Here is a 27479-nt window from a genome sequence, read left to right as displayed (position 1 = left end):
CCTTTGTACCCTCACTTTTGATAATTATTATACAATCGTAACGAATTATAGCGAATTAGAAGTAAGGTCACGATCGAAACTTTAAATAAAATTAACTTTGATAGACTGGAGTAAACGAGAATTGAAATAGGGAGATAGTTAATTGATATAATAGATGAGCCACCCTGTGTGTACTCGGGGTAATGTTAGCCAAATTGTAGCCGATAACAGAATAGCTCGAGTCGAGACATCTAGCGGGTTCGCTAGGGCCCACTTCATATTATTAGCACAATCAATTTATTTCTATTAATTATTATTGAGTTATAATCTTCTTGTCATTAATTTAAGTTGTATAAATGTACTGTCTACTTAAGGCATAGATAGGTAGTAGGAATTATATTAGGGCAATATTATTATATAGAGTAACTGAACGGCAAGTGGCTTTCTTCGGACAGGGACTGAATTTTTATTTGGACGCTCTAAACAACTTACAGAGTAGGGATTTATCATTGAAAATGTTATATTATATTTATTTAGTTATATTTTAAGTCTTCAAAATATTTTATCATGTCTGCTATACATATTCAAAGCTGAATAAAAATTCAGATCACTAGGTGACGTGGCCGCTGAATTTTTGTATAATATATACCAACAATTGTGTTTTATATTTCATTTGAATCTCAGTATCGGACGTGTAACTACAACTTGGTATATTTTCAAATGAAAATTAAATGTTTCATCACTCACGAATGTTTTTTATTTTATTGACTATTCCCATATATGAGATGATTAAAATTATTTAATATTTAATCGCTAAAAATTACTATCAACAATTTGTACTTATTTTTATACATACATACCATAATAACTGACCCCGCAAACTTTTTTTGCCATATAAGTTATTAACCCCCCTTAAACCCCCTGCCCCTCCCCCCTCCCCCCTATCTTAGGAGTATGAAAAATAGACGGCCGATTCTCAGACCTACCCGACATGCACACAAAATTTCATAAAAATCGGTCCAGTCGTTCGAAGGAGTATTGTAACTAACGTTGTGACACGAGAATTTAATATATTAGATTAGTATAAAAGATATTGCCGTCAAAAAAAAAAACAGTTGAATTCTTCAAAATATCATTTATTAACATTTAAAACATACATAAACATAAATCGATTTTATGATAATCACACAAATTTACAATTCACTGATAAACAATAATTGGGACACCGATGTTATATATGATAAGGACGGAATGTAATCTCAGACACAAGCCACGCTATTGTGAACTTTTATTCGCCGGTCTTAAAGTCTAAATATAGAGTTACGTCGTCTATTTTGACGAGTCTTCGATAGTCCACAGCCTCGCCGCACATCGGACACTTGCCTTCATCACGCAACAGTCTGTAATTATTGTTAAGACAAAAAAGAGTACAAGCTAATCTTTATCAAGTATGTAACTTCGTCATAAAAATGAGGGGAGCTTGGTTAGTGTCGTGCTTCTGACCTCGATTAGTTCTGCTAAGGAGACGGTCTTACGGAATAAACTACTAGTAAATATTTATAATAATTTTAGTCTACTTTAACTTGTATCAGACTTGTTTTAGAGGTTAAGTAACATCTTTGCCAATCTTATAATACTTTTTTTTTATTAAGATCGCATTAATTTCAATTGAATATTAATTACATTTTTTCTGTAACAAACTATCTTAGTTCTTTATATAGTGTATGTAAAAATAAAATACTTACTCTTTAAACTCTGACAGTATCGCTGGGAAGTCGCATTCTGGACACGCAGTTAAATCGTCTTTAACAATGTGCATACCCTGCGAACAATCATTTAGTATTATTTTTAAGCAATAAATAAGTTAATTAAAAAATTGAAATGCTTCAAAAAACAAAGCGATGATAAGGTATATCAAGTGAAGCAGAATAGTATGTTGACCGTACTGCACAATAATTGTGTTTGCTCGCAAACGAAAAAAACCGACTTCAATTACATCGACGAGTAATACAACGTAGATCGACGAAAAAATAGTCAAGTAACTACGCGTTATCAAAGATTACTCAAAAAGTAGTTATCAGATCTCGATAAAATTTATATGTGACCACATGATAAACATCAGCTTTCGATTTAATTAAAAATTATCAAAATCGGTACACCCAGTAAAAAGTTATGCGGATTTTCGAGAGTTTTCCTCGATTTCTCTGGGATCCCATCATCAAATCCTGGTTACCTTATCATGGTACAAAACTAGGGATATCTTCTTTCCAACAAAGAAAGAATTATCAAAATCGGTACATCCAGTAAAAAGTTATGTAGTATAATACAACGTAGGTCGACGAAAAAAGCGTCAAGTAAAAACGCATTATTAGATATAACTCGAAAAGTAGTTGTTAGATCTCAAATAAATTTAAATGGGACCAATTGACAAGCACTACCTTTCGATTAAAAAAAAAAATTGTCGAAATCGATCCACCCGGTCAAAAGTTCTAATGTAACATACATACAAAAAAAAAATACAGTCGAATTGAGAACCTCCTCCTCTTTTGGAAGTCGGTTTTTTAACGGTCGGTGTCTTTTTAGACATACAGCAACGAACGTGTGCGTAGTTGAGTACGTGTATTCCAGTGCGTGTATACATTGATCACGATGCGGCACGACGTTGGAATTTGCATACTTGAGTTGGAATATACATCAGTACATCTTTAGTAAAAAGAAGTATTACTTATATAATTATACAAAATCACGGTGGCGAAACTGCAATTACCACGCTCTGGTTGGGATATACATCAGTACTGTATGTTGCACCTAATTTGCTGTTGCTAATTATTGTAAATAAAAGATATAAAAATAAAAGTCAAAGTATAAATATATTTTACAATATTTAAACGCTTCGAGTGGCTCACGAACGCGTCGTTCGATGACGACGTGTAAGCTAATTTAGGAAAGAAAGAAAGATTTTTTTTTATGTAGTTAATTAATAGTGCAACTAGTATAAAACGCTGATCGGGTGACAGGCATGTGCGACTGTACCGTACACGTAGGAGAAGGATTGGCTAGACTAGCTTAATCCACTACGCTGCTCCACTGCGGGTAGGCGAATATGTTCCCTACTACGAGTAACGACCCCATTATCGGGTATTTAAAATAAAAACCGGAACCGACGGCTTAACGTGCTCTCCGAGGAACGGTGGAGTGACCCACGAGGACAAGCATTTGGATGTCTGTCCTTGTCTCCGTGAAGGAATGTGTTTCAGAAAAAGAATATTTGTACAAATACAAATATTCATTCCGAGCGGGATTCGAACCCGCACCACTATACCAGAGCGGTTGTAGAGGAGAGTCCTCTCGTGATCATGTTTACTTAAAATTATTCGAAACTTCGGGCGTCTACAAAACTTAATACGCCGCGATAAAAATTTGTAAAAGTCGTGTAATTATAATAAGTGAAATTCGCGTAAATATTAGAAAACAATATAAATTTGACTTAGGTCCCTACCTCAGTAGGAAAGTTACTACCACAGCAGGAAAGTTCCTGTCCAAAATATGGAGCAGCCCGACTGAGGTAGTATCTCGACCTTACAAAAGACCACAGCTAAATAATACTGTTTTCAAGCAGTATTGTGTTCCTGTTGGTGAGTAAGATGACCAGAGCTCCTGGGGGAAATTGGGATTAGGGTCGGCAACTCGCTTGCGATGCTTCTGATGTTGCAGACGTCTATAAGCTGCGGTAACCGCTTAACATCCAGGTGAGGATGTAATAAAAAATAAAAAAAATCACGGTGGCGAGGCAGAAGGGCACGTCGCTCTCGCAGCGCGTGCAGCGCAGCTCCGGCATTGTAAGTGAGAGAGGTGCTGGAGTGTGGCTCACGGTGGCGAGGCAGAAGGGCACGTCGCTCTCGCAGCGCGTGCAGCGCAGCTCCGGCATTGTAAGTGAGAGAGGTGCTGGAGTGTGGCTCACGGTGGCGAGGCAGAAGGGCACGTCGCTCTCGCAGCGCGTGCAGCGCAGCTCCGGCATTGTAAGTGAGAGAGGTGCTGGAGTGTGGCTCACGGTGGCGAGGCAGAAGGGCACGTCGCTCTCGCAGCGCGTGCAGCGCAGCTCCGGCATTGTAAGTGAGAGAGGTGCTGGAGTGTGGCTCACGGTGGCGAGGCAGAAGGGCACGTCGCTCTCGCAGCGCGTGCAGCGCAGCTCCGGCATTGTAAGTGAGAGAGGTGCTGGAGTGTGGCTCACGGTGGCGAGGCAGAAGGGCACGTCGCTCTCGCAGCGCGTGCAGCGCAGCTCCGGCATTGTAAGTGAGAGAGGTGCTGGAGTGTGGCTCACGGTGGCGAGGCAGAAGGGCACGTCGCTCTCGCAGCGCGTGCAGCGCAGCTCCGGCATTGTAAGTGAGAGAGGTGCTGGAGTGTGGCTCACGGTGGCGAGGCAGAAGGGCACGTCGCTCTCGCAGCGCGTGCAGCGCAGCTCCGGCATTGTAAGTGAGAGAGGTGCTGGAGTGTGGCTCACGGTGGCGAGGCAGAAGGGCACGTCGCTCTCGCAGCGCGTGCAGCGCAGCTCCGGCATTGTAAGTGAGAGAGGTGCTGGAGTGTGGCTCACGGTGGCGAGGCAGAAGGGCACGTCGCTCTCGCAGCGCGTGCAGCGCAGCTCCGGCATTGTAAGTGAGAGAGGTGCTGGAGTGTGGCTCACGGTGGCGAGGCAGAAGGGCACGTCGCTCTCGCAGCGCGTGCAGCGCAGCTCCGGCATTGTAAGTGAGAGAGGTGCTGGAGTGTGGCTCACGGTGGCGAGGCAGAAGGGCACGTCGCTCTCGCAGCGCGTGCAGCGCAGCTCCGGCATTGTAAGTGAGAGAGGTGCTGGAGTGTGGCTCACGGTGGCGAGGCAGAAGGGCACGTCGCTCTCGCAGCGCGTGCAGCGCAGCTCCGGCATTGTAAGTGAGAGAGGTGCTGGAGTGTGGCTCACGGTGGCGAGGCAGAAGGGCACGTCGCTCTCGCAGCGCGTGCAGCGCAGCTCCGGCATTGTAAGTGAGAGAGGTGCTGGAGTGTGGCTCACGGTGGCGAGGCAGAAGGGCACGTCGCTCTCGCAGCGCGTGCAGCGCAGCTCCGGCATTGTAAGTGAGAGAGGTGCTGGAGTGTGGCTCACGGTGGCGAGGCAGAAGGGCACGTCGCTCTCGCAGCGCGTGCAGCGCAGCTCCGGCATTGTAAGTGAGAGAGGTGCTGGAGTGTGGCTCACGGTGGCGAGGCAGAAGGGCACGTCGCTCTCGCAGCGCGTGCAGCGCAGCTCCGGCATTGTAAGTGAGAGAGGTGCTGGAGTGTGGCTCACGGTGGCGAGGCAGAAGGGCACGTCGCTCTCGCAGCGCGTGCAGCGCAGCTCCGGCATTGTAAGTGAGAGAGGTGCTGGAGTGTGGCTCACGGTGGCGAGGCAGAAGGGCACGTCGCTCTCGCAGCGCGTGCAGCGCAGCTCCGGCATTGTAAGTGAGAGAGGTGCTGGAGTGTGGCTCACGGTGGCGAGGCAGAAGGGCACGTCGCTCTCGCAGCGCGTGCAGCGCAGCTCCGGCATTGTAAGTGAGAGAGGTGCTGGAGTGTGGCTCACGGTGGCGAGGCAGAAGGGCACGTCGCTCTCGCAGCGCGTGCAGCGCAGCTCCGGCATTGTAAGTGAGAGAGGTGCTGGAGTGTGGCTCACGGTGGCGAGGCAGAAGGGCACGTCGCTCTCGCAGCGCGTGCAGCGCAGCTCCGGCATTGTAAGTGAGAGAGGTGCTGGAGTGTGGCTCACGGTGGCGAGGCAGAAGGGCACGTCGCTCTCGCAGCGCGTGCAGCGCAGCTCCGGCATTGTAAGTGAGAGAGGTGCTGGAGTGTGGCTCACGGTGGCGAGGCAGAAGGGCACGTCGCTCTCGCAGCGCGTGCAGCGCAGCTCCGGCATTGTAAGTGAGAGAGGTGCTGGAGTGTGGCTCACGGTGGCGAGGCAGAAGGGCACGTCGCTCTCGCAGCGCGTGCAGCGCAGCTCCGGCATTGTAAGTGAGAGAGGTGCTGGAGTGTGGCTCACGGTGGCGAGGCAGAAGGGCACGTCGCTCTCGCAGCGCGTGCAGCGCAGCTCCGGCATTGTAAGTGAGAGAGGTGCTGGAGTGTGGCTCACGGTGGCGAGGCAGAAGGGCACGTCGCTCTCGCAGCGCGTGCAGCGCAGCTCCGGCATTGTAAGTGAGAGAGGTGCTGGAGTGTGGCTCACGGTGGCGAGGCAGAAGGGCACGTCGCTCTCGCAGCGCGTGCAGCGCAGCTCCGGCATTGTAAGTGAGAGAGGTGCTGGAGTGTGGCTCACGGTGGCGAGGCAGAAGGGCACGTCGCTCTCGCAGCGCGTGCAGCGCAGCTCCGGCATTGTAAGTGAGAGAGGTGCTGGAGTGTGGCTCACGGTGGCGAGGCAGAAGGGCACGTCGCTCTCGCAGCGCGTGCAGCGCAGCTCCGGCATTGTAAGTGAGAGAGGTGCTGGAGTGTGGCTCACGGTGGCGAGGCAGAAGGGCACGTCGCTCTCGCAGCGCGTGCAGCGCAGCTCCGGCATTGTAAGTGAGAGAGGTGCTGGAGTGTGGCTCACGGTGGCGAGGCAGAAGGGCACGTCGCTCTCGCAGCGCGTGCAGCGCAGCTCCGGCATTGTAAGTGAGAGAGGTGCTGGAGTGTGGCTCACGGTGGCGAGGCAGAAGGGCACGTCGCTCTCGCAGCGCGTGCAGCGCAGCTCCGGCATTGTAAGTGAGAGAGGTGCTGGAGTGTGGCTCACGGTGGCGAGGCAGAAGGGCACGTCGCTCTCGCAGCGCGTGCAGCGCAGCTCCGGCATTGTAAGTGAGAGAGGTGCTGGAGTGTGGCTCACGGTGGCGAGGCAGAAGGGCACGTCGCTCTCGCAGCGCGTGCAGCGCAGCTCCGGCATTGTAAGTGAGAGAGGTGCTGGAGTGTGGCTCACGGTGGCGAGGCAGAAGGGCACGTCGCTCTCGCAGCGCGTGCAGCGCAGCTCCGGCATTGTAAGTGAGAGAGGTGCTGGAGTGTGGCTCACGGTGGCGAGGCAGAAGGGCACGTCGCTCTCGCAGCGCGTGCAGCGCAGCTCCGGCATTGTAAGTGAGAGAGGTGCTGGAGTGTGGCTCACGGTGGCGAGGCAGAAGGGCACGTCGCTCTCGCAGCGCGTGCAGCGCAGCTCCGGCATTGTAAGTGAGAGAGGTGCTGGAGTGTGGCTCACGGTGGCGAGGCAGAAGGGCACGTCGCTCTCGCAGCGCGTGCAGCGCAGCTCCGGCATTGTAAGTGAGAGAGGTGCTGGAGTGTGGCTCACGGTGGCGAGGCAGAAGGGCACGTCGCTCTCGCAGCGCGTGCAGCGCAGCTCCGCCAGCGGCAGCGCGGCGCCGCAGCGCGGGCACGGCGCCGCGGGCTCCGGCGGGGCGGGCGCCGCTCCGGCCCGCGCGCCGTGCCGCACCACTGACTCTATCTTCTTCACGTACTTCGGGTCGATCTGAAAGATTACTGAAGTTTAACTTCATTACGCACGCTCCACCTGGGGAGTCAGCTGGTGAGTGCGTGACGAGAGCGTCACGATAAATAAAAAAGGAAGAAAAGATAACTATTTTATTAGACATATTTTGGTTAACAGATTATAAGAATTAAGTAGTAAAAAAAATTAATACAATAATAATAGAAACATAAAAGAGATAATAAACGAAAAGTGTGATCGGGCGAAATGGACGGAAGTTGAGAGGGAGATATAAGTTAGTGAAGATAGAAGAAAAGAGAGTTACGTTTCGTAAGTTTTACTTCAGTCGCGTGGTCAAAAGCACACTCATTTTTTTTTAGAATACCTTATTTACTTTCTTGCCGATTCTTTCTTCGATGGTACTTTTACTTTAAGTAATTATTATTAATTCGTTAAAACAAATATATATAATATATAATATGTAAAAACTAAAAAATAATATATAATATGTAAAAACAAATATAATTTTATGTTGTAAAATAAGTATTAAAAATGCTTGAAAAAACCTACTTGAACAGTTTTTTTTTTACTTTGACTTCTTATATTGTGCCCTCACTAGACTCTTGACTGAACTGGCACCAAGAACTAATATACACATTATCGCTTGAATTTTTTAAACAGTCAAACTCAACAATAATTACTGGTCAATTAAATAGATTATTTATTCACTTCATGATTGAGACTATGTAAAATATTTAAATCAACAAGGTTAACCGACCCGTGAGCGATACTCAGGTCGCATGAGTTCGCGCGCCCAGCGATGCGCCTGCGCTCGTAGACCCGCGCGTTGACACTCCAACACCGTCGACGTCAAGATCGATACCTGGTCTACATTTATTTATTTATTTAACCTTACATACAAGCTTATTATTAGCGATAGAGCCTTGCTCCAGACACAAGTAAGTCATATAAAAAATCTGTGTTTTTATGAAATCACGATGAACTTGAAATTTTAGTGAATAAAAACATTTACATTAATACACAGATCAAAACACACGAATACCTCGGAACATTTGCGACATGCGATATGCGATAGATGAGCGAAAATTTTGAGGCGATAGAATAAAAGTTTATCTTTAATAATAATATTCAAAAAAAAATATTTGGAATAGATAGATTAATACAAATGTTAAGTCAAACGTCAAAATTAAAAAGGAAATTATATGTGTGGAAATTGAAACACAAATAAAAATATCAAATATATGAACAATACGGTCTATTACAATGTCCGACAAAATATAGTGTACACTAACGCTGTAGAGTTGGGAAGAAAGCAACTTCTGCAGCCGTGCGTAGCAATAATCTCGCAGCTAGATCGTGACGACCGCGTTTCACGTGCGTTCGAACCTGTAACAGTGTAAACTGTGTGTGTTATACAAGAGATTGAAATGAATCGCATAATATAACAATTCGTTATAAGAGTAGAGTGTCACAGGATCCCTCCCTCCTGACTCCTCTCACTGCACACGCCGCTCACCAGCATGTAGGCGTGCAGCAGCGCCAGCGCGCGCGCCAGGTCGCGCGGCGCGGGCGCGGCGCGGGCCCGCAGCGCGCCGCACAGCCCGCGCGCCACGTCGCGCGCCTCGCGGTAGCGCCCCATCGAACATTCCGCCGCCGCGATTAGTACCTGCAGCCAGACACACGCTTCAGCCTGAACTTGCCACTGTGCTGCCCATAGGCTTCTTTCTCTTCTTTCCCCGTGTAGGAAAAGGAGCAGAGCTCAATCGACCACGCTGCTCCACTATGGGTGTACTGATATGTTCCTTACTATGATTAACGGTCGCTATCGAATATTTATGACAACGACCGGGACCGACGGCTTAACGCGCTCTCCGAGGCACAGTGGGGAGACCCACAAGTAGGGACACGAAAAAAGTATAGATATTTTGTGGTATCGAGTACATTTCCATTCGATACCGATACTTTTGTACTCGATACTATGCATCGATACTTTTACTCAATGAGTACTTTTTAGCAGGTATCATATAGAATAAGAAACTAAATTTTAAATGGACCATCTTAGAAATTACCCATTTAAAACTTGCGACCTTACGGGTTATGTTTATGGTAATGGCAACGCCATCTAGTTCACTCGTTCTGAATATTCTAAAACATTACATTGATCTCTGATCGAAATCGTTCCTTCCGTTCACAGTTAAGTTCCTAACCTTTCATTCATTCCTTTATACACTAATCAATCACTCATTCACTTATTCATCCACCGGTATCATTTAATTTTATCGTATTCATTTCGCGCTTTGTTTTTCTGCTATATTAATATGGTTGATCATTATTTTACTTGACTATTATTTGATTTTTTTCAATTGTAATCTAAAAGAACTTACTATTAATCTGTGCTGTGTAACGCTCAATAAACTTCTATTTTTAAGTGATTGTCCAGAGGACGAATGGGAACTTTAATTTATATGCCTAAAGTACTAAATAATTTAATTTTGTTATTATTATTCTTTTGATTTTACAGTTGTCTTTTTCTATTATTGTATTAAATATGTATACCAATACCATTTTTTTTCATGTCCTTTCCTACTGAAGTTAAACTGACTATTGACCTATGCTCTTTGCGCATTAGGCCCTAAGAATAGTACTCGTATACTTTTGTTACGATACTTTTATGAGTACGATATTATTTCGATACTACTCACGAGTACAGTATCGATACTTTCTATTCGATACCGACACCTACCCACAAGAACAGCCATCCAAACCGAAAAGGAATATTTGTAGAAATGCAAATATCCAATCCTAGCGGGAATGGCACCCGCAAACCGTCGGTGTTTTAGGCGACTATACGAACCACTAAAGTAGATCGGTTGGTACCTTACAGAAGATCGCAACTTCACTAATCTCAAGAAGTATTGTGTTCCTGTAGTGAGTAAGATGGCCAGAGCTCGGGGGAGGATTGGGGGTAAGGTCGGCAACGCGCTGGCAATACAATGTGTTGCTGGCGTCCATAAACTACGGTATCCGCATCCACATACCAGCATGGCAACCGCTTGTTTGCCACCTTTTTAATAAAGAACACTTACGGCTGTTTTTGCTGCTTCTGTGAACTGCTTCTTAGCCATGTAGAGTCGGAACAAATGACGAGGATCACGTGGGTTTCCGTCAACCTCACCCAACAAAAACTCGATCAATCTACAAAAAAAATTTATATATTTTTGTTAGTTTTGGTTCAGCCCATACTCACAACTTATTCATTATCACAAATGCAAAAACTTGATCGATAAGCTCTCCAATTTTTAATGAACAAATCGTTTTTTTTCTGAGGGTTTTTCTTGCGGCAAAATAGTAACCCTATATAAATTCTCAAATTGACTAATTACTAACAAATCCCCTATCTTCTACATACCAAATCATACCTAAACAAAAAGTATTTCAATATAGTCTAAGCGGCGACCGTCATAATAGGTGAGGAAAAAACATATGCACAAAAATGGACTTAATCCATCCATCCATTACCACGAAATCTCGCATATATGATATCTAAACAGTTATATGTACCTTCTAGTCAATCTCTCATCATCGCAAGCAGCGGCCACATCTATGGCGACCGTAACTGCCTCATTCTCATCTCCCTCCAATCTTGCCGCCTTCAGCAAATTCGTCATCGCCTTGTTATACTCGCCCGCGTGAAAATAAAACTTCCCCGCCAACAGATCATTCTTTTCACCTTCGAAATGCAACGCCAAACTCTTGAAATCCTCTGGCCTCGCCTGTGAGGTCTGAATCAAAATCTCTCCATACAAACTCAATTTACCATTCTTCCTGGCTAGTTGAAACGCCTCATCGTAACAAAGAGACATAATTAGGAACTTTATCGCGGATGTGGGATCGTCGCTATTCTGGAAGTAATTTGCGACCATCTTGGCTCCTTGGACGGATTTCGTTTCTTGGACTAAGTTAACGGCCTCGTCGATATCATCCAATTTGTCTAAATTTAATCGTATTGCAGACTCATAGTCTTGAGCTTTTAAATAAGATTTGAGAGCGTCGCCATATCTTCCTTCGGCTTCTTTAGACTTCGCATATTGAAGATGAATACTTGGTGAATTAATTTTCGGTATCAAGGCTTCTACTTTCAACCATGATTTCAGTTTTATATATAGCGAAGCCGCCTTTTCCGTGTTACCCGCGTGATCGTACAACGCTGCCGCATGAGTGTATTGCTTTTCCTCCTCTAGTAGTTGGGCGCAATCTTTAATTAGATTAATGTCATGAGAGTATTTCATTGCAGTCGTGACACCTCTCATGACGTCACCGCATCGAATAGACATACGAGCGATCCCGGCTTCACACTTTGCATTGTGTTCCTTCGTTTTGATATCATTAGGTTTATCTACAATCATGCTCTTTTCATAAGTGGCCAGAGCCTCGTGGTAATCGGCACTGAAACAATAAAAATAATTAATCATTAAACTAGCATATTCATAACCTATTTTTGAATAAAAAATGTATCTGAATTAGAATAAATGAGTTCCTTTGAGGTTTTCAAATGAGGAAAATTAAATATTATCTGATTCTAAAACTAGTTACTAAAATAACTATTTATATTTCTGCTTTTACCAAGATCTCACATATCGCTAATTGTCTACAAAGTTGCCGGTAGGAGCTGAGCGCGACCAGTCGCCATGTATATTTAGGATCAGCTCGTAGCAGTGCGAAAGGCGCTCACGTGAGCTCAAGCTCCACGACCATAAATTTGTAGGAGCAGCTAGGAGCAGTGGGGAGGCGCTCACGTGAGCTCGAGGTGCTCGGCGCGGCGCAGCGCGAGCCCGGGCGCGCGCTGCGGGCAGGCGGCGGCCGCCACGAGCTCCGCGCGCGCCCAGTCGCCGCGCGCCGCGTGCAGCTCCACCGCCAGCGCGCCCCCGCCCTGCAGCCAGCGCGCTGCCGCCTCGCCGCGGCCCACGCACGCGCACAGGGCCCCACTGCAACAACAGGCTTTGAAGTTAATCGTCATCGAGAAACTAACTGAGGTAGAACACCGCAAACACCGAGAAAGTACCTTATCCTAACATAATAGCTAAATAATTCTGCTTCTGTATTCATGTGACAATAAAAGTAGCCCGAGCTTCTGGGGATAGCCGGCAATCAGTTCATCAGTTCAGCATATTGCAGTCCACTGCTGGACATAGTCCTCCACAAGTTCACGCCAAAAATGGCGTGAACACGTGTGTTTTGCCCATAATCACCACGCTGGGCAGGCGGGTTGGAGACCGCAAGGCTGGATTTATAGCACCGAAGAGACTGCTGGATTTGAAATATACAGGCCAGAGACGGGCGTCTTTGGCCTGTATATTTCAAAGCCAGCAGTTGGATGGTTGTCCCGCCATCAGTCGTTTTTTTAAGTTCCAAGGTGATAGTAGAACTATGTTATCCCTTAGTCGCTTCTTACGACACCCACGGGAAGAGAGGGAGTGACTATATTCTTTACTGCCGTAACCACACAGCTACTGCTAGGGATAGCCAGGAATAGGGTTGGCAAAATCAAAATAAAAAATAACTATTTAAATTGGCTCCAAAAGAACCTTCGAATCTTTATTTTGAAATTATAAACAATATTATTATCAATAGTGAAGCTACCACCAGTTCAGGAAGTAGATTCTGCAAAGTAGAATCGACAATCGACTGTCGTTCACCGTAGAGACAAGAAACTTTGCAATTACTTTAAGAGCCATTTCACAATTTTACGCTCTGCTGCTTCTTCTAGGTAAATTGGTCGCATCGCGCGAGTCGTACGAGCCGCGCGATATTTGTGCTAGTAAATATAGTGTGACAACCAAAAAACCATCTTGATCATTTTCTAATGTATAATTGTAACGATGTGCTGGAACGTTACTCTAATAAATAAGATCTTGTAGTAAAGGTTAAGTTTTTTCACTTTATTTTTATCATGCTCCTACTTGTAGCGCCATCTATCGGCATCTTTCAACACTTCGTGACTATTTGTGTTTCATATCGGCGTTTTTTCTCTAACAGACTTGATAGATGCCGCTGATGTTTTTTGGTAATTATTGATCTTTCTTTAATAAAATCAATTTAATTGTAATTAGAAATTCTAAATTTAATATTCCTGTCTACTCCTTAAATTATAAAATAATTTAATATTTAAATTTAAACTTAATAATTTATAAAAATACAGACTATGCTTAACGCATAGACTTTTGCTTGTCAATATTCCCGAGCACGGGAAGGAGCGCCTTACTCGCGTGTCTTTGCTTCTTTTTCTTTGCACTTCGTTGCCGCCGAACCTCGAGACCTAACCTCGACCCTAACTCGGCTTAAATCCCGCTGGGGTAAGTTCTCATGATATCTATTATAATTACATATTGCTGGTGTTCTTAACTTAACGAGAAAATTGTAAACTAAATTAAGAAAAATTAATAACTATAGTATAAAATGTTTTTTACACAATAATTTGTTAAAAATTTCAAGTATGTTATATAACAACAGTCAATAAATTTAAAATAAAAATAAAAAATCAATTTTATGAAACAATTTTTTTTAAATTGATTTAGTTTTTTCAGTTTACGAATGAATCTAATATTTACGATATAAATAAAATAGCATTTTATTATGCCCCAGAAAATCTGTGCGTTAATGTGAGTTGCATAGTTTTGTTGCTCTTGTAATTCTTACAAAGCACCACGAATTTCAGCCTTTTGTTGCTCTTGTGATTCTTGCAAAGCACGAATTTCAGCCTTTTGTTGCTCTTGTGATTCTTGCAAAGCACCACGAATTTCAGCCTTTTGTTGCTCTTGTGATTCTTGCAAAGCACTACGAATTTCAGCCTTTTGTTGCTCTATTAATTTAATTAAACTTCCTAATTGAAGAGCCACTTGAGAGTCTGTAGAAGCTACGGTGTCACTGGTGGGCGTGGTAATGTGGGCGGATCCGGTGGGCGGGGTTTTTAGACAAAGTAGGCGGGGCCTGTGCTGTGTGGCTACGGCACTAAAGAATTTAGCCACCCCCTCTCTTCCCGTGGGTGTCGTAAGAGGCGACTAAGGGATAACAAGGTTCCACAACCACCTTGGAACTTAAGAAGCCGACCGATGGCGGGATAACCATCCAACTGCTGGCTTTGAAATACACAGGCCGAAGACGGGCAGCAGCGTCTTCGGTGCGATAAAGCCAGTACTGCGGTCACCAACCCGCCTGCCCAGCGTGGTGACTATGGGCAAAACACATGAGTCCACGTTATTTTTGGCGTCAACTTGTGGAGGCCTATGTCCAGCAGTGGACTATATAGGCTGTAATGATGATGATGAGGCGGGGCCTGATTCTGAGTAGGCGGGGCCTGAGCCCGAGTGGGCGGGGCCTGGACCCGAGTGGGAGGGGCCTGAGCCCGAGTAGGCGGGGCCTGGGGGCGTGGTCAGTGGGCGGTGCATGATAGGCGGGGTCAGTGGGCGGGGCTTGGTCCACAGTGAGCGGGGCTTGGTCCCCAGGAGGTGTGGCCTCCGCAGCTCGTTGTGCCCTTGTCCTGACGCCCTTGAAGTCTTCTCTCGGAGTCAATGGCATCTCCAAATCCCATTTCTGACAACAGTTGTTACGTGTTAGGGTTCGAAGGATTTGGAGAGAAAAACCTGCTGACTCTTTTCAAGACTTTATTCACTAGCCTTAGGTCCAACACAAAGCACTAGGTTCAAACACTAAGCACTAACTACTGTCCTTAGTCGTAGCCAATGTCGTAGGTTTCGCTGGTACAACTCTTGATCACTAGTTTTCACTTTGAAGTCGCCTCGAAGATCGCTCAAACTGAACTGAACTCGCTCGCCTACCTGCGGCTATTTATATCGGCCGACACGAGGCCCAGACCATTCTGGAATGTTCGCGCATGTACCCGGTTTTCGAGACTATACTTCTATATAGTTCCACAGTAGTTTCTCTAACGCCATCTAGTATTGAGTAGAGAATTTCATGCTATCGCTGTCTTTGTGTGGTTTCAATGGTTGCCGCTAGATGGCGCTAGTATGTTCGTAACAATATACATTAGCAGTAAATGAATTTATAAACTAATCTATACTAATATTATAAAGAGGTAAAGTTTATAACTTTGTTTGTATGTAGGGGGTAATGTTCGCAAATACTGATCCGATCATGAAAATTCTTTCACTAACAGAAAGCTACACTATTCAGGAGTGACATAGGCTATATTTTATTGTAATTGAACAAAAAATTCAGTAAATAAAAGATTAAAATATAATATCAAAATGGTAAATAAACTAGCGCCATCTATCGCTATTAGAAAACAATTTATTAGTCTTTCGACGTTATTAATTTAGTCTTATTTTAGTCTATCGACGACGTTTTCTCGATTTTTGATAGATGGCGTTGGAGCAACATATTATTTATTTAAGTCCTATAAAATTTGTTCTTTAAAGTATGTTATTTGGTTCTGTAATTTAAAATAATAAATACACGGGAGCAACATATTTATTTAAGTGCTATAAAATTGTTCTTTAAAGTATGTTATTTGGTTAATATAATTATAATTAACGACGACGAAGTGGGCACGGGTCGGCTAGTTAGTTTATAAAAGCGACAGTCGAAGGTAGCAAAAAAAAGCAAAGTCTAATTAAAAATTAAACTTATTATTCTAAAATTACAATTAATGAGACGTGACAGTTGTTCGGCCTATCGCAGTCCACTGCTGGACATAGGCCTCCCACGCGCCACACATCCCGGTCTTCCGCAATCCTCATCCAGCCTACACCGGCAATCTTACGTAGATCGTCGGTCCAACGGGCCGGAGGACGTCCCACACTGCGTTTGCCAAGACGCGGTCTCCACTCTAGGATCCGTCTACTCCAACAGCCATCGGTCCTGCGACACAGATGACCAGCCCACTGCCACTTCAACTTGCTAATTCTGTGGGCTATGTCGGTTACTTTCGTTCTCTCGCGGATAGTTTCATTTCTAATCCTGTCTTTGAGAGAGACCCCAAGCATAGCTCGTTCCATTGCACGTTGAGCGACTTTAAACTTGTGGACCAGTCCCTTCGTCAGTGTCCACGTCTCGGCTACGTATGTTAACACAGGTAGGACGCATTGCTCGAAAACTTTTGTCTTCAAGAATTGCGGAATCTTCGAATGAAGACTCGACGGAGTCTGCCAAACGCCGCCCAGCCCAACCGAATCCTCCTATCGGCCTCCTTCTCGAAGTTGTTGCGGCCTAGTTGGATAATATGGCCTAGGTAAATATAATCCTGAACAACTTCGAGAAGGGTACCATCGACCGATACCGGTATCGGTATGACTTGGTTGTTAAACATAACTTTCGTCTTATCCAAGTTCTACAGAGACCGACACGTCGGGAGGACTCGTTTAGGCCGGCCAGCATTTAGCCTAACTCATCCAGCGTCTCCGCAAAGATGACATTATCGTCGGCGAAACGAAGGTGAGAGATGAATTCACCGTTGACGTTGATGCCTCGTTCCCCCAATCCAAGGTCTTAAAAACATCCTCTAGCGCAGTTGTAAACAGTTTCGGTGATATTACATCCCCCTGTCTTACCCCACGCCGGAGGGAAATAGGTCTTGTTCTTTGGTCATTGACATGAACGGTCATCGTCGCCGCGTCGTACATAGATTTTAGTACCTCGATATATCACCAGTCGATATGACATCTCTGCAGAGAGTCCAGGACAGCCCAAGTCTCGACAGAGTCGAAGGCTTTCTCGTAGTCCACAAATGCCATACACCGCGGTTGATTATATTCTTCCGTCTTTTGGATAATCTGCCGAACAGTATGGATGTGGTCCACGGTGCTGTAGCTGTTTGTTCGATGTGAAAAACAAGAGTGACTTAAAATTAAAGAAGCATAGTTCAGTTGGGGCATCGGGTTGTGTTGCATTCTTCTTTGCAAACTTTCGCAACAAACTCCGGCTAACGATTCGTGTCGTGGAAATATTTTAGAACAAACTCCGGTCAGCAAATCCTAGCGTAGAGCGTTTCGTAACAAACTCATAACGTGATTCAGTAATTTGTTTGTAATTGTTTCTTTACGCAACTTTTAAATGTGTAGTGATCGTGCACTTCTTACATTTACGGGTAACACCGTAATACTCGAGTTTACACAATAGAATCCCGTAGTAGACGACGGACGGACAACGGAAGGTACGCTAGTTTGCCATATTAGTAACGTAAGAAAAAATAATCATCATGTCGATAGTCGTTGTCGTTTGTCAGAATCAAAGTGTGTTATGTTATTGGCACAGATCTATTGAAAAAATGTCAATATGTACTTAACTAATACACGTTTTAATATTGTATACAATTAAGGCGTTATAATTTTCATGAATCAGAAAAGCTTTTGGTCACTTGTGTTCTCACCCGTCCCACACATAAAACGTATCTTTTGATCAACAGAATAACATGGTTCTTTGAATACAAATTAAAAAAAAAACATACATTCATTATACTTTAATTCAATAAAAGTCTATCAAGCTCAACTTTTTCCTCAACTTACCATAAAGTTGGTAAATCTTCTATATGTGATGCGTCTTCCAGAGCCCATACCATAGCTACGTCGCTTAATTTCGTATACACTCGAATCGCTGAAAAATAATTTTATTATTAAATTGTATTCATTAATTGTTCATAACAGATTAATAAACTAAACAAGTACTGCATGCAATTTTTAAAATAAAACTTCTTTCATCATCATCATCATCATTACAGCCTATACAGTCCACTGCTGGACATAGGCCTCCACAAGTTTACGTCAAAAATAACGTGAACTCATGTGTTTTGCCCATAGTCACCACGCTGGGCAGGCGGGTTGGTGACCGCAGTACTGGCTTTGTCGCACCAAAGACGCTGCTGCCCGTCTTCGGCCTGTGTATTTCAAAGCCAGCAGTTGGATGGCTATCCCGCCATCGGTCGGCTTCTTAAGTTCGAAGGTGGTTGTGGAACCTTGTTATCCCTTAGTCGCCTCTTACGACACCCACGGGAAGAGAGGGGGTGGCTATATTCTTTAGTACCGTAGCCACACAAACTTCTTTAGACACTGGTGAATGTGCGAAGAGAGCGTCACGAAAAGTGTGATCGAGCGAGGCGAACGGAAGTTGAGAGGGAGATATAAGTTAGATGGAGCTAATGAAGTTTTACTTCAGTCGTGTGGTCTAAAACACACCCGTTTTTTTGTAGTGCAATAAAATTTAACTCAAGGGACATTAAGTCATACTTGCACATAAAACATACCAAACTCGACGTTCAAATCAGCAATGGCCGCTTCCCCCAGTTTCCTCCACATTTCGTCCTCATCCACGGCGTCACAGAACAACCACGCTTCTGAGAAGCGTCGCAGTAAAAGTAACTTCTCGATATGCTTCCTTTGATTTGCCAAGCGCTTTTCCGTATCGACGTCTGCTAGACCACTTGTGTTATGAGAATCTAGAGCCATTTTTACCACACTGTAATTATAGAGATTATTTAAATTATTATTTAAGGATAAGTAATTTAAAAAATCTAGTGTATGGCTACGGCAGTACAGAATAAAGAGGCGACTAAGGGATAACACAGTTCCACTACAATCTTGGAACTTAAAAAGCCGACCGATGGCGGGATAACCATCCAACTGTTGACTTTGAAGTACACATACAGGCCGAAGACGGGCAGCAGCGTCTTCAGTGCGACAAAGCTAGCCCTGTGGTCACAAACCCGCCAGCCAAGCGTAGTGACTATGGGCAAATACAATATAATACAATATAATATATACAATATATTATATATATAATATAATATAAATATAATATAATATGGCTTCTGGAGGCCTATGTTCAGAAGTGGACTGCGATAGACTGAATAATAATAAAATAATAATATAATAAGCAATTTATAACATTGATGAACACGTACATCAAATGGACCACTGAAGAATTTTCTTCGTGAATTATCGGAGTGCTATTGGTTTTTTTTTTTCGTACCCATTTAATGTTGAAGCTAGATCTACCTTCCAAGTTTGAATCCAGTTACAAGTATTCATTTATTTATTTATTTAATAAAGGCATACCAACTAAGTACATTAAAAAAGTTTCTATATTAAAACAACATCAAGTATGTTAAGACATTTTACAAACTATTTTTTTTTCTATTGAAATAGATTTTGAAAACTGAACTTTACTTATATTGTATTAACTCTGTATTTAAATGTCTACTCACTTTCCACCACTTGCATAACAGTAGACGTCACCAGAGAACAATATTAGTGGTATCTGATCTTGCAGTAGACTGGTGCTCGCTACAAAATCCACATGCGACCCTTCGATAGAGTTCGGCGAGAAGTAGTACGTGTCGATAGTATCCCCAGTGTACACGGCGAACACGTTGCGGTCAGACAGGCAGATGTCCCATATGGCACCTTTGTAACTGAAATATTGAAGAATAAAAGTATCAGTAGAACTCTACATTTCTACTGAAGTCAGGAATTTATGAGTGTGATATTTGAAAATTTATGTTATTTCAACAAGCACGTACATGTGTGCATTTTGCACAAAGATGATATTCAAACATACGGTCCGCCTGATGGTAAGCGGATACCGCAATGAAAAAAAAAAACAAAAATGATTTTATTCAAGTACTACTTCAAAAAGCACTTTTGTGTTGTCATTTTACAAATTGAAATTATATTTGATTTAATAAATTCTTTCTACCGCCGATTCGAAATGAAGATAGATATGTGCTCATGGACGCTAGTAATACCAGGAGCATTAAAAGCGCGACCCTACCCAAAAGCTCTGGCCGCCTGACTCACCAAAGGAACATAACACAACTTGAGAACAGTGTTATTTAGCCGTGATCTTTTGTAAAGTTGAGGGAGTCTCACCTGATCTTAGTGGGGTCGCCAGCCGATAGTCGGGGGACTTTAGCCGGCCAGACGACACGACCCCACATGTCTGAAGGGTGGCCTTGTTGTGAGCGAGGTCACCCTACCATTGTGCCGGCTTACCGTCGGGGCGAGATGGCGAATGCTAGCGCGATTCCATCTCGCCCCGTCCAGGCGGACGACTGCTCACACGTGGTGGGTTTTTTAGTCAGTAGGAGTCTGACATAACCCACTGGCCCCCCCGCGCTGGTGGGTGTCCACGATGGATGTTCCCCACGTAAGGACGAGGCCCACCTGCGCGCGGCGGGCCGGCCGGGCCGCTCGGGCAGCGCGCACAGCTCGGCGGCGGGCGCGCAGTACACGAGCGCGCGGCGCCGCTCGTCCAGCAGCAGCGCGCGCGCGCCGCCGATGTTCCTCACGTAAGGACAACGAGGCCCACCTGCGCGCGGCGGGCCGGCCGGGCCGCTCGGGCAGCGCGCACAGCTCGGCGGCGGGCGCGCAGTACACGAGCGCGCGGCGCCGCTCGTCCAGCAGCAGCGCGCGCGCGCCGCCGATGTTCCTCACGTAAGGACAACGAGGCCCACCTGCGCGCGGCGGGCCGGCCGGGCCGCTCGGGCAGCGCGCACAGCTCGGCGGCGGGCGCGCAGTACACGAGCGCGCGGCGCCGCTCGTCCAGCAGCAGCGCGCGCGCGCCGCCGATGTTCCTCACGTAAGGACAACGAGGCCCACCTGCGCGCGGCGGGCCGGCCGGGCCGCTCGGGCAGCGCGCACAGCTCGGCGGCGGGCGCGCAGTACACGAGCGCGCGGCGCCGCTCGTCCAGCAGCAGCGCGCGCGCGCCGCCGATGTTCCTCACGTAAGGACAACGAGGCCCACCTGCGCGCGGCGGGCCGGCCGGGCCGCTCGGGCAGCGCGCACAGCTCGGCGGCGGGCGCGCAGTACACGAGCGCGCGGCGCCGCTCGTCCAGCAGCAGCGCGCGCGCGCCGCCGATGTTCCTCACGTAAGGACAACGAGGCCCACCTGCGCGCGGCGGGCCGGCCGGGCCGCTCGGGCAGCGCGCACAGCTCGGCGGCGGGCGCGCAGTACACGAGCGCGCGGCGCCGCTCGTCCAGCAGCAGCGCGCGCGCGCCGCCGATGTTCCTCACGTAAGGACAACGAGGCCCACCTGCGCGCGGCGGGCCGGCCGGGCCGCTCGGGCAGCGCGCACAGCTCGGCGGCGGGCGCGCAGTACACGAGCGCGCGGCGCCGCTCGTCCAGCAGCAGCGCGCGCGCGCCGCCGATGTTCCTCACGTAAGGACAACACCCACCTGCGCGCGGCGGGCCGGCCGGGCCGCTCGGGCAGCGCGCACAGCTCGGCGGCGGGCGCGCAGTACACGAGCGCGCGGCGCCGCTCGTCCAGCAGCAGCGCGCGCGCGCCGCCGATGTTCCTCACGTAAGGACAACGAGGCCCACCTGCGCGCGGCGGGCCGGCCGGGCCGCTCGGGCAGCGCGCACAGCTCGGCGGCGGGCGCGCAGTACACGAGCGCGCGGCGCCGCTCGTCCAGCAGCAGCGCGCGCGCGCCGCCGATGTTCCTCACGTAAGGACAACGAGGCCCACCTGCGCGCGGCGGGCCGGCCGGGCCGCTCGGGCAGCGCGCACAGCTCGGCGGCGGGCGCGCAGTACACGAGCGCGCGGCGCCGCTCGTCCAGCAGCAGCGCGCGCGCGCCGCCGATGTCGCAGTGCAGCGCGGCCACGCCGCACGAGTGCTTGTAGCGCGAGCACGTGCGCCACTCCTCCAGCCCGAAGTACTCTATGTGGCCTTGCTGTCGTTGACCACACTTTCGTATTATCACGGACTAGTCTATTCAATCATTACAGCCTATACAGTCCACTACTGGACATAGGCCTCCACAAGTTTACGCCAAAAATAACGTGAAATCATGTGTTTTGCCCATAGTCACCACGCTGGGCGGGTTGGTGACCGCAGTACTGGCTTAGTCTATTCGCGTTAAGAAAATACTAACTCATCGTTGTCACTCAACGTAGCCACGCCCCTCGACCAATTTAACCGAAGTAAATTATAGCGCTGCGTTCAAATTGTCCAGCTAAGTAGTAATAGTAAGCCCTTCAGACAGGCATTCTAATTTACTACAATTTAATTATTGTAACCAAGCAGATAGCGATTTACTATTTTTCACTATTTCATTGATTGATTCACTATTTTCTTAACGCGATTATACTATAAGTCGCATCTCTAAGCAGTTCTGTATTATATCACTAGAACATATTAATTAGGTTGACTTGTTGATAGTAAAAACCTGATTATTTACTTACGTCGGTAACGAATATGAAAAAATCACTGGTCAAGTGTATATCAACTATTTTTGCGCCTTGCATATGCGGTTCCGGGAATATCATTGCATCTTGTTCCGGTTGCGACGGTTCGGGAGGTTCGATCTGTAAATATAAATACATACAATTTAGCCAAGTTTCTTGTGCCTATTGGAGAGAGTTGAAAACTAATTATTGAGATAAGGCGCAGCAGAAAATGTCTTGTTCAAAATCTAGAGCGAAGATCAAGCGACAACGCACTTTTGATGCGTCTGAATGCAATAAAATTATTTTTGCAAGAAAATAAATTCGATTCGCTTATTATTAAGATTAATTCGTTTATTATTGTTATTAATAGAATCCTTACGCTTGACCAAACTTAACTGATTGCTCAAAACAGATCTATAATAAATCTAGAGTTTAAATTGCCAAAGACAACTTTCTGGTACCCTTTATGTTTTCGGATAAACCGATATTGTTCTTATAAAATGTCTGTGCCAAACCTTCTCCTATACAGAAGAGGTCTATGCCTCGCGGTTTGCTGATGACTCGTCATCAGAAAACCGCGTCAGTCAGGTTAATCCAAGGTTATAATAGAGTTGTTGGGGCATCACAGTAGCATGCGAAAGCGATCCCGTACCGTCCAGCGTGAGTAAGAGAGCTAAGATGGCTGAGTTTTAGTGTGTCTGGTCGTTCTTTCCGTGCAGGGAATTAATAAATAAATATCTAAGACAAACAAATACGGTAATTTGTTCCTAAGCTAGGCAAAATAATCCTTGTTATTGGTAACAGTCGACTGATATAGTTATTTTCAATAACATGTTTTCTAAAGGCTACTACAAACAGTGCCAGTCGTCCCAATTAAAGGACATTTAAATTTCTTTTAAGCAAACCGCGCATCACTAACACTCGGATTCCAGGAACGAACTGACGCCGGCACCCCGCGCAACCCGCCGGTATTCCCACCGGCGGTTATTCCCGCCGCCAGACTTGTCGCACAAACGATCGGCCGTGCCTTTGACTCGCGCATTTTGTGTAGCCTTAATGTTAACGCGAATGTCAGTCATTATAATGAAACGAGTGTTTCGCGGGAGGACAAGACGCGTGTAAAAGGGCCAAGGGGCCGCCGAAGCGCCAGGGGACGCGAGAGAGCGCACTGACCGCGTGCAGCAGCGCGCGGCCGCGGCACAGCGCGGCGGCGTGGCGGCCGGCGGCGCGCAGCGCGTCCACGGCGCCGGGGTAGGGCCGGCGGCTCGCGCGCGCGCCGCCCAGCGGCTGGGACCAGCCCACCGCGCCGCTCGCGTAGCACGCGTGCGCCGCGCCCAGCGCCACCGCGCTCGGCTCCGCCTCCAGGGCGTAGCGCGCCAGCGCCGTCGGCTCCGCTGCGACAGGAAGCGTAGGAAACTTCATCTCGTAATATACTGCATTTGACCGTGATACGTTTATGAAAGAGAGATATTGAATTATATTATATGAGTATTTGGTTACCGTCTAATTACGCGAGGCAATAAATTCGTTAGATCTTGCCAATCTTATAATTAAAAAGAAAAAGCTATAGATCGCAATAAAAACTACCAAACACATATATTAATACTAGCTTCTGCGCGCGACTTCGTCCGCGTGAAACAGGGGCGCGCGCAATACTTGATCATTATTTTGCTGCGATGTTATTTTAAAACTGCGATATCTCCTGAGATACTCATTGAAATCGAATTATGTAAAGGCTTTTTTGTTTTAAATTAAATACTTGTGATGAATAACGTATTTATTTAGATAAAGATTAATATCGTGTTTATAAAAACATCCTCGCAAATAATGCATTATTTTAGAACAAACTTGGTTAGCATAAAAAAGATTATAGTGAGCCAACCTTAAAAGATAGATATATGCTGGCGCGGACTTTTTTTTAGAACTTTTAAAGAGAATCAATTCTGTCATACATAATTTTTGCGATACTTTAACCTTTTTCACAGCGCACGCAGCGGAAGCTCTCAAAAGGAAAAATGAACCCCCGAATTTGAAACATTCTTCATTGGTGCTCCGCTTCTTTTATATAGCCTATAACCTTCCTCGATAAATGGGCTATCTAACACTAAAAGAATTTTTCAAATCGGACAAGTAGTTTCTGAGATTAGCGCGTTCAAACAAACAAACAAACTCTTCAGCTTTATAATATTAGTATAGATGATACTTTTAAAGAAAATTAGTCAAGGAATCTTGGAACACTCAAGATTCTCATTTAATCAGATATTATCTAACTAAACAACTCAAAGGTAATTAAAATTTCTAATTACAAAAATAAAAAAATTCTAATCCAGTCTGACATAATATAAGACATAACTAAACTCAACTTTAGCAAGTAAAAAAAAAACAGAATTGCAGTTGTATACTCACATTTACTGAGCTCGGGCTCGTCTGGCACCGCTATGCACTGGTAGACGGTGAGCTCGGCCAGGTTGGTGAGTGCGAGCGCGCGCGTGCCGTGCGCGGCGCACAGCGGCGGCAATGACGTCACGTACACGCTAAGATGGCGGCCGGCCGCGCACAGCAGCCGCCCGCCCGCGCTGAATGCGCAGCGATCCGCCCCGCCCGCCGGGGACACGCCGCCCACCGCGGCGCCCGCCCCGCCGCCCCACACCGACACCAGCTTCACTCTGAACATGAGTATAGAACTCATCTATGTCTACTACGACTGATATAAATTGACATATTATTGATTGACATATATCGATGTCATACATAATAATTATTAAATGTATAACAATGAATTTAATCATTATTATTTTTTGTTAATAAAATAAAATATACTAAAAACAATACAAAATTTTAAATTATAATAATGAAGAATTGACATTGTTTGATTTTGTTTAAGATTATACGTGTTGATTAATTTTTTGTAAGACAATAAATAATTCAACTGAAAGTGGGGACAATAACTAGATAAAGTTTCTAATTGCCACAAGTTTTTCTTTTCTTTTCAAGTTTCGAGAATTCTGGAACAACAAAACATGTTCAGAAGCAAAAGTCCTAATATTAAGTCTAGAAAAATAACACTTACTGGCCATCACCACAAGAGGCAGCCTGTCCATTAAATACATCCATATCTGTCAAATTATCTTTATGATTCTTGACTTGAAATAATTCCTCACCCACTTCTTTTATATGAGTCGAAATTGCTATAATGTACCCAGCACTGAACCCAATGAGAATGTAACCATCTCCATACCACTTGTAAGACACAATTGAACCATATCTCTGTTGGAACGCCAGTTCTATCGGATTTTCAGGATTGAGAAGATTGTACAAGTATAATGTCCTCTTACCAACTACAAGGCTTATCTGAAATATAAAAATAAAACAGAGTAATTAGTACAAAATTTATGTGTTAAGTAATAATGATAGTTGTAATAAATTCCAATAATCTTACAGTATTTTCCCCGGCAACTCTTTCATCAGTCTTCATTTCAGAAAACTGTAAATCGTTTGGTATATCTCGTAAGGAGATCATTCTAAGAGTATCTCCATCTGAATTGTTGATAGATAAATTTTTGTCATCCGATGCGAGTACTAATATGCTATCTTTATTCCAAACTGCACATGTAATTTTTTTAGTATGTTTGCCTATAATAGGTATCCTCCTAAAAATACAATCCTTTATATGCACATTTTTCAACAATTAAAGTTATTTTTAACAAGTATGTCTATTCTCTTACAAAACAGAATACACCATTTTCAAACTTAAATATAAATGAAATTACTTTGTTGTATGATGGTTATACAATGCCAAATTTCCTTTCTGTGTTCCTATTGCAAGCAATGGCTCTCCATAAGACCACGCCAAGCAAGATGGAGCTTCACGTAGTCCAGTTTCTATGTTGACCCTTTTATTGGCATGACACTCCCATAACAACACAGAATTGCTGTTTGGTGTGATAAAAGCTAAGTAGTCTCCATCATTGTCCCATTCCATGCCAGCACAAAGACTGAAAACAAAATGTAGAATACATAACTGGTACTAATTCACTATTAAGACAACAGTTGAAGGTAACAGTCCTATCTTATAACTGTTTGTGCTAGAAGTTTTAGGTTCAACAGTCCTCGGGACAAATATTTATATAGGCACATGGATATTTGTTGTAGCCGAATTGCTTATGTTGAATGTGTTTTAGAAATCCTCACAAAAGGTTGTCATCTTGCTAATATCATATGTGTGTGAGGTGTTTCATTGTTTTACTTATTTTACAATCTTAATAACAAAGTTTTGTTTGTTTTGAATGTGTTTCAAAAATCCATGACCGACAAGATTATCATCCCACCACCTTTCTTTACCTTTATATAATTTAGAAGGTTAACTTATTTTAAATTTGAGTTTTGGTATATTTGACTTGTTCATAACTAGAATGATTTTTTACAGGACTGGCCCATCAGCACAGTTAGACAAAATGCTTTCTGTTCAATGGTTTTGGTTTTAATGAGATTAGAGCTTAAATTTTAGAAAATAGATTAAGCATTACAAAACTTTTCAATAAAAGAACATACCCCGATAACTTTAATCTCTCCACCAGCTGGCCTGATCGATCATGGATAGCGACTGTGGCATCTGTACCAGTTGTAGCCAACAATGAGTTAGCTTCACCTTTTTGCCATGAGAAATACAACTCTCCAAGGCCATGAGGTTGCTCTATAGTATACAATAACTAGAAAAATTAAAAAAAAAAAGTTTTATAGCAATACCTCTTACGAAGTAGTTACCAGTTAACTTGTGTAAGGATCAAATGTATCAGTATTGTAAAATACAATAGAGTTAACAGTACTTAATAAAAATTTTACAAATAAGATATACTTACTTTCGGAGTATTCAT

General features: G+C 45.1%; 1 protein-coding gene across 2 annotated transcripts; it reads right to left on the bottom strand.

The window, feature by feature from the left end:
* Nucleotides 1–1101: 1101 nt before the first annotated feature.
* LOC123670318 (WD repeat-containing protein 19) lies at nt 1102–27479 on the bottom strand. Of its 2 annotated transcripts, XM_045603821.1 has the most exons (21): nt 27465–27479; nt 27157–27314; nt 26376–26600; nt 26045–26255; nt 25676–25956; nt 25012–25271; nt 23779–23999; nt 22621–22743; nt 21904–22109; nt 19644–19850; nt 18684–18895; nt 17950–18037; nt 12223–12411; nt 10988–11872; nt 10513–10621; nt 8943–9092; nt 8719–8812; nt 8184–8293; nt 7271–7447; nt 1725–1801; nt 1102–1379 (listed from the first exon to the last, which is right to left on the bottom strand). In XM_045603821.1, the coding sequence occupies exons 1-21, from the start codon at nt 27477–27479 to the stop codon at nt 1268–1270; spliced, it is 4110 nt and encodes a 1369-aa protein (XP_045459777.1). In that variant the 3' UTR covers nt 1102–1267. The 2 variants fall into 2 exon arrangements, with proteins under 2 accessions (XP_045459777.1, XP_045459778.1); XM_045603822.1 differs by lacking the exons at nt 7271–7447; nt 8184–8293; nt 8719–8812; ... (14 more) ...; nt 27157–27314; nt 27465–27479 and adding an exon at nt 3851–7244.

The sequence above is a fragment of the Melitaea cinxia genome, chromosome 4 (assembly GCF_905220565.1).
Source record: "Melitaea cinxia chromosome 4, ilMelCinx1.1, whole genome shotgun sequence".
Lineage (NCBI taxonomy): Eukaryota > Metazoa > Arthropoda > Insecta > Lepidoptera > Nymphalidae > Melitaea > Melitaea cinxia.
The sequence above is the reverse complement of the archived record's forward strand: the minus strand, read 5'-3'. Positions and strand labels throughout refer to the sequence as shown.

What these genes read in the sequence shown, in the direction of transcription:
- LOC123670318 (XM_045603821.1), bottom strand. An exon ending in GAGAGATTAAAGTTATCGGG is followed by an intron (nt 26,601 to 27,156) that starts GTATGTTCTTTT and finishes TTTTGTTTTCAG; the next exon opens with TCTTTGTGCTGGCATGGAAT. An exon ending in GCCTCTTGTGGTGATGGCCA is followed by an intron (nt 25,272 to 25,675) that starts GTAAGTGTTATT and finishes ACTCATGTTCAG; the next exon opens with AGTGAAGCTGGTGTCGGTGT.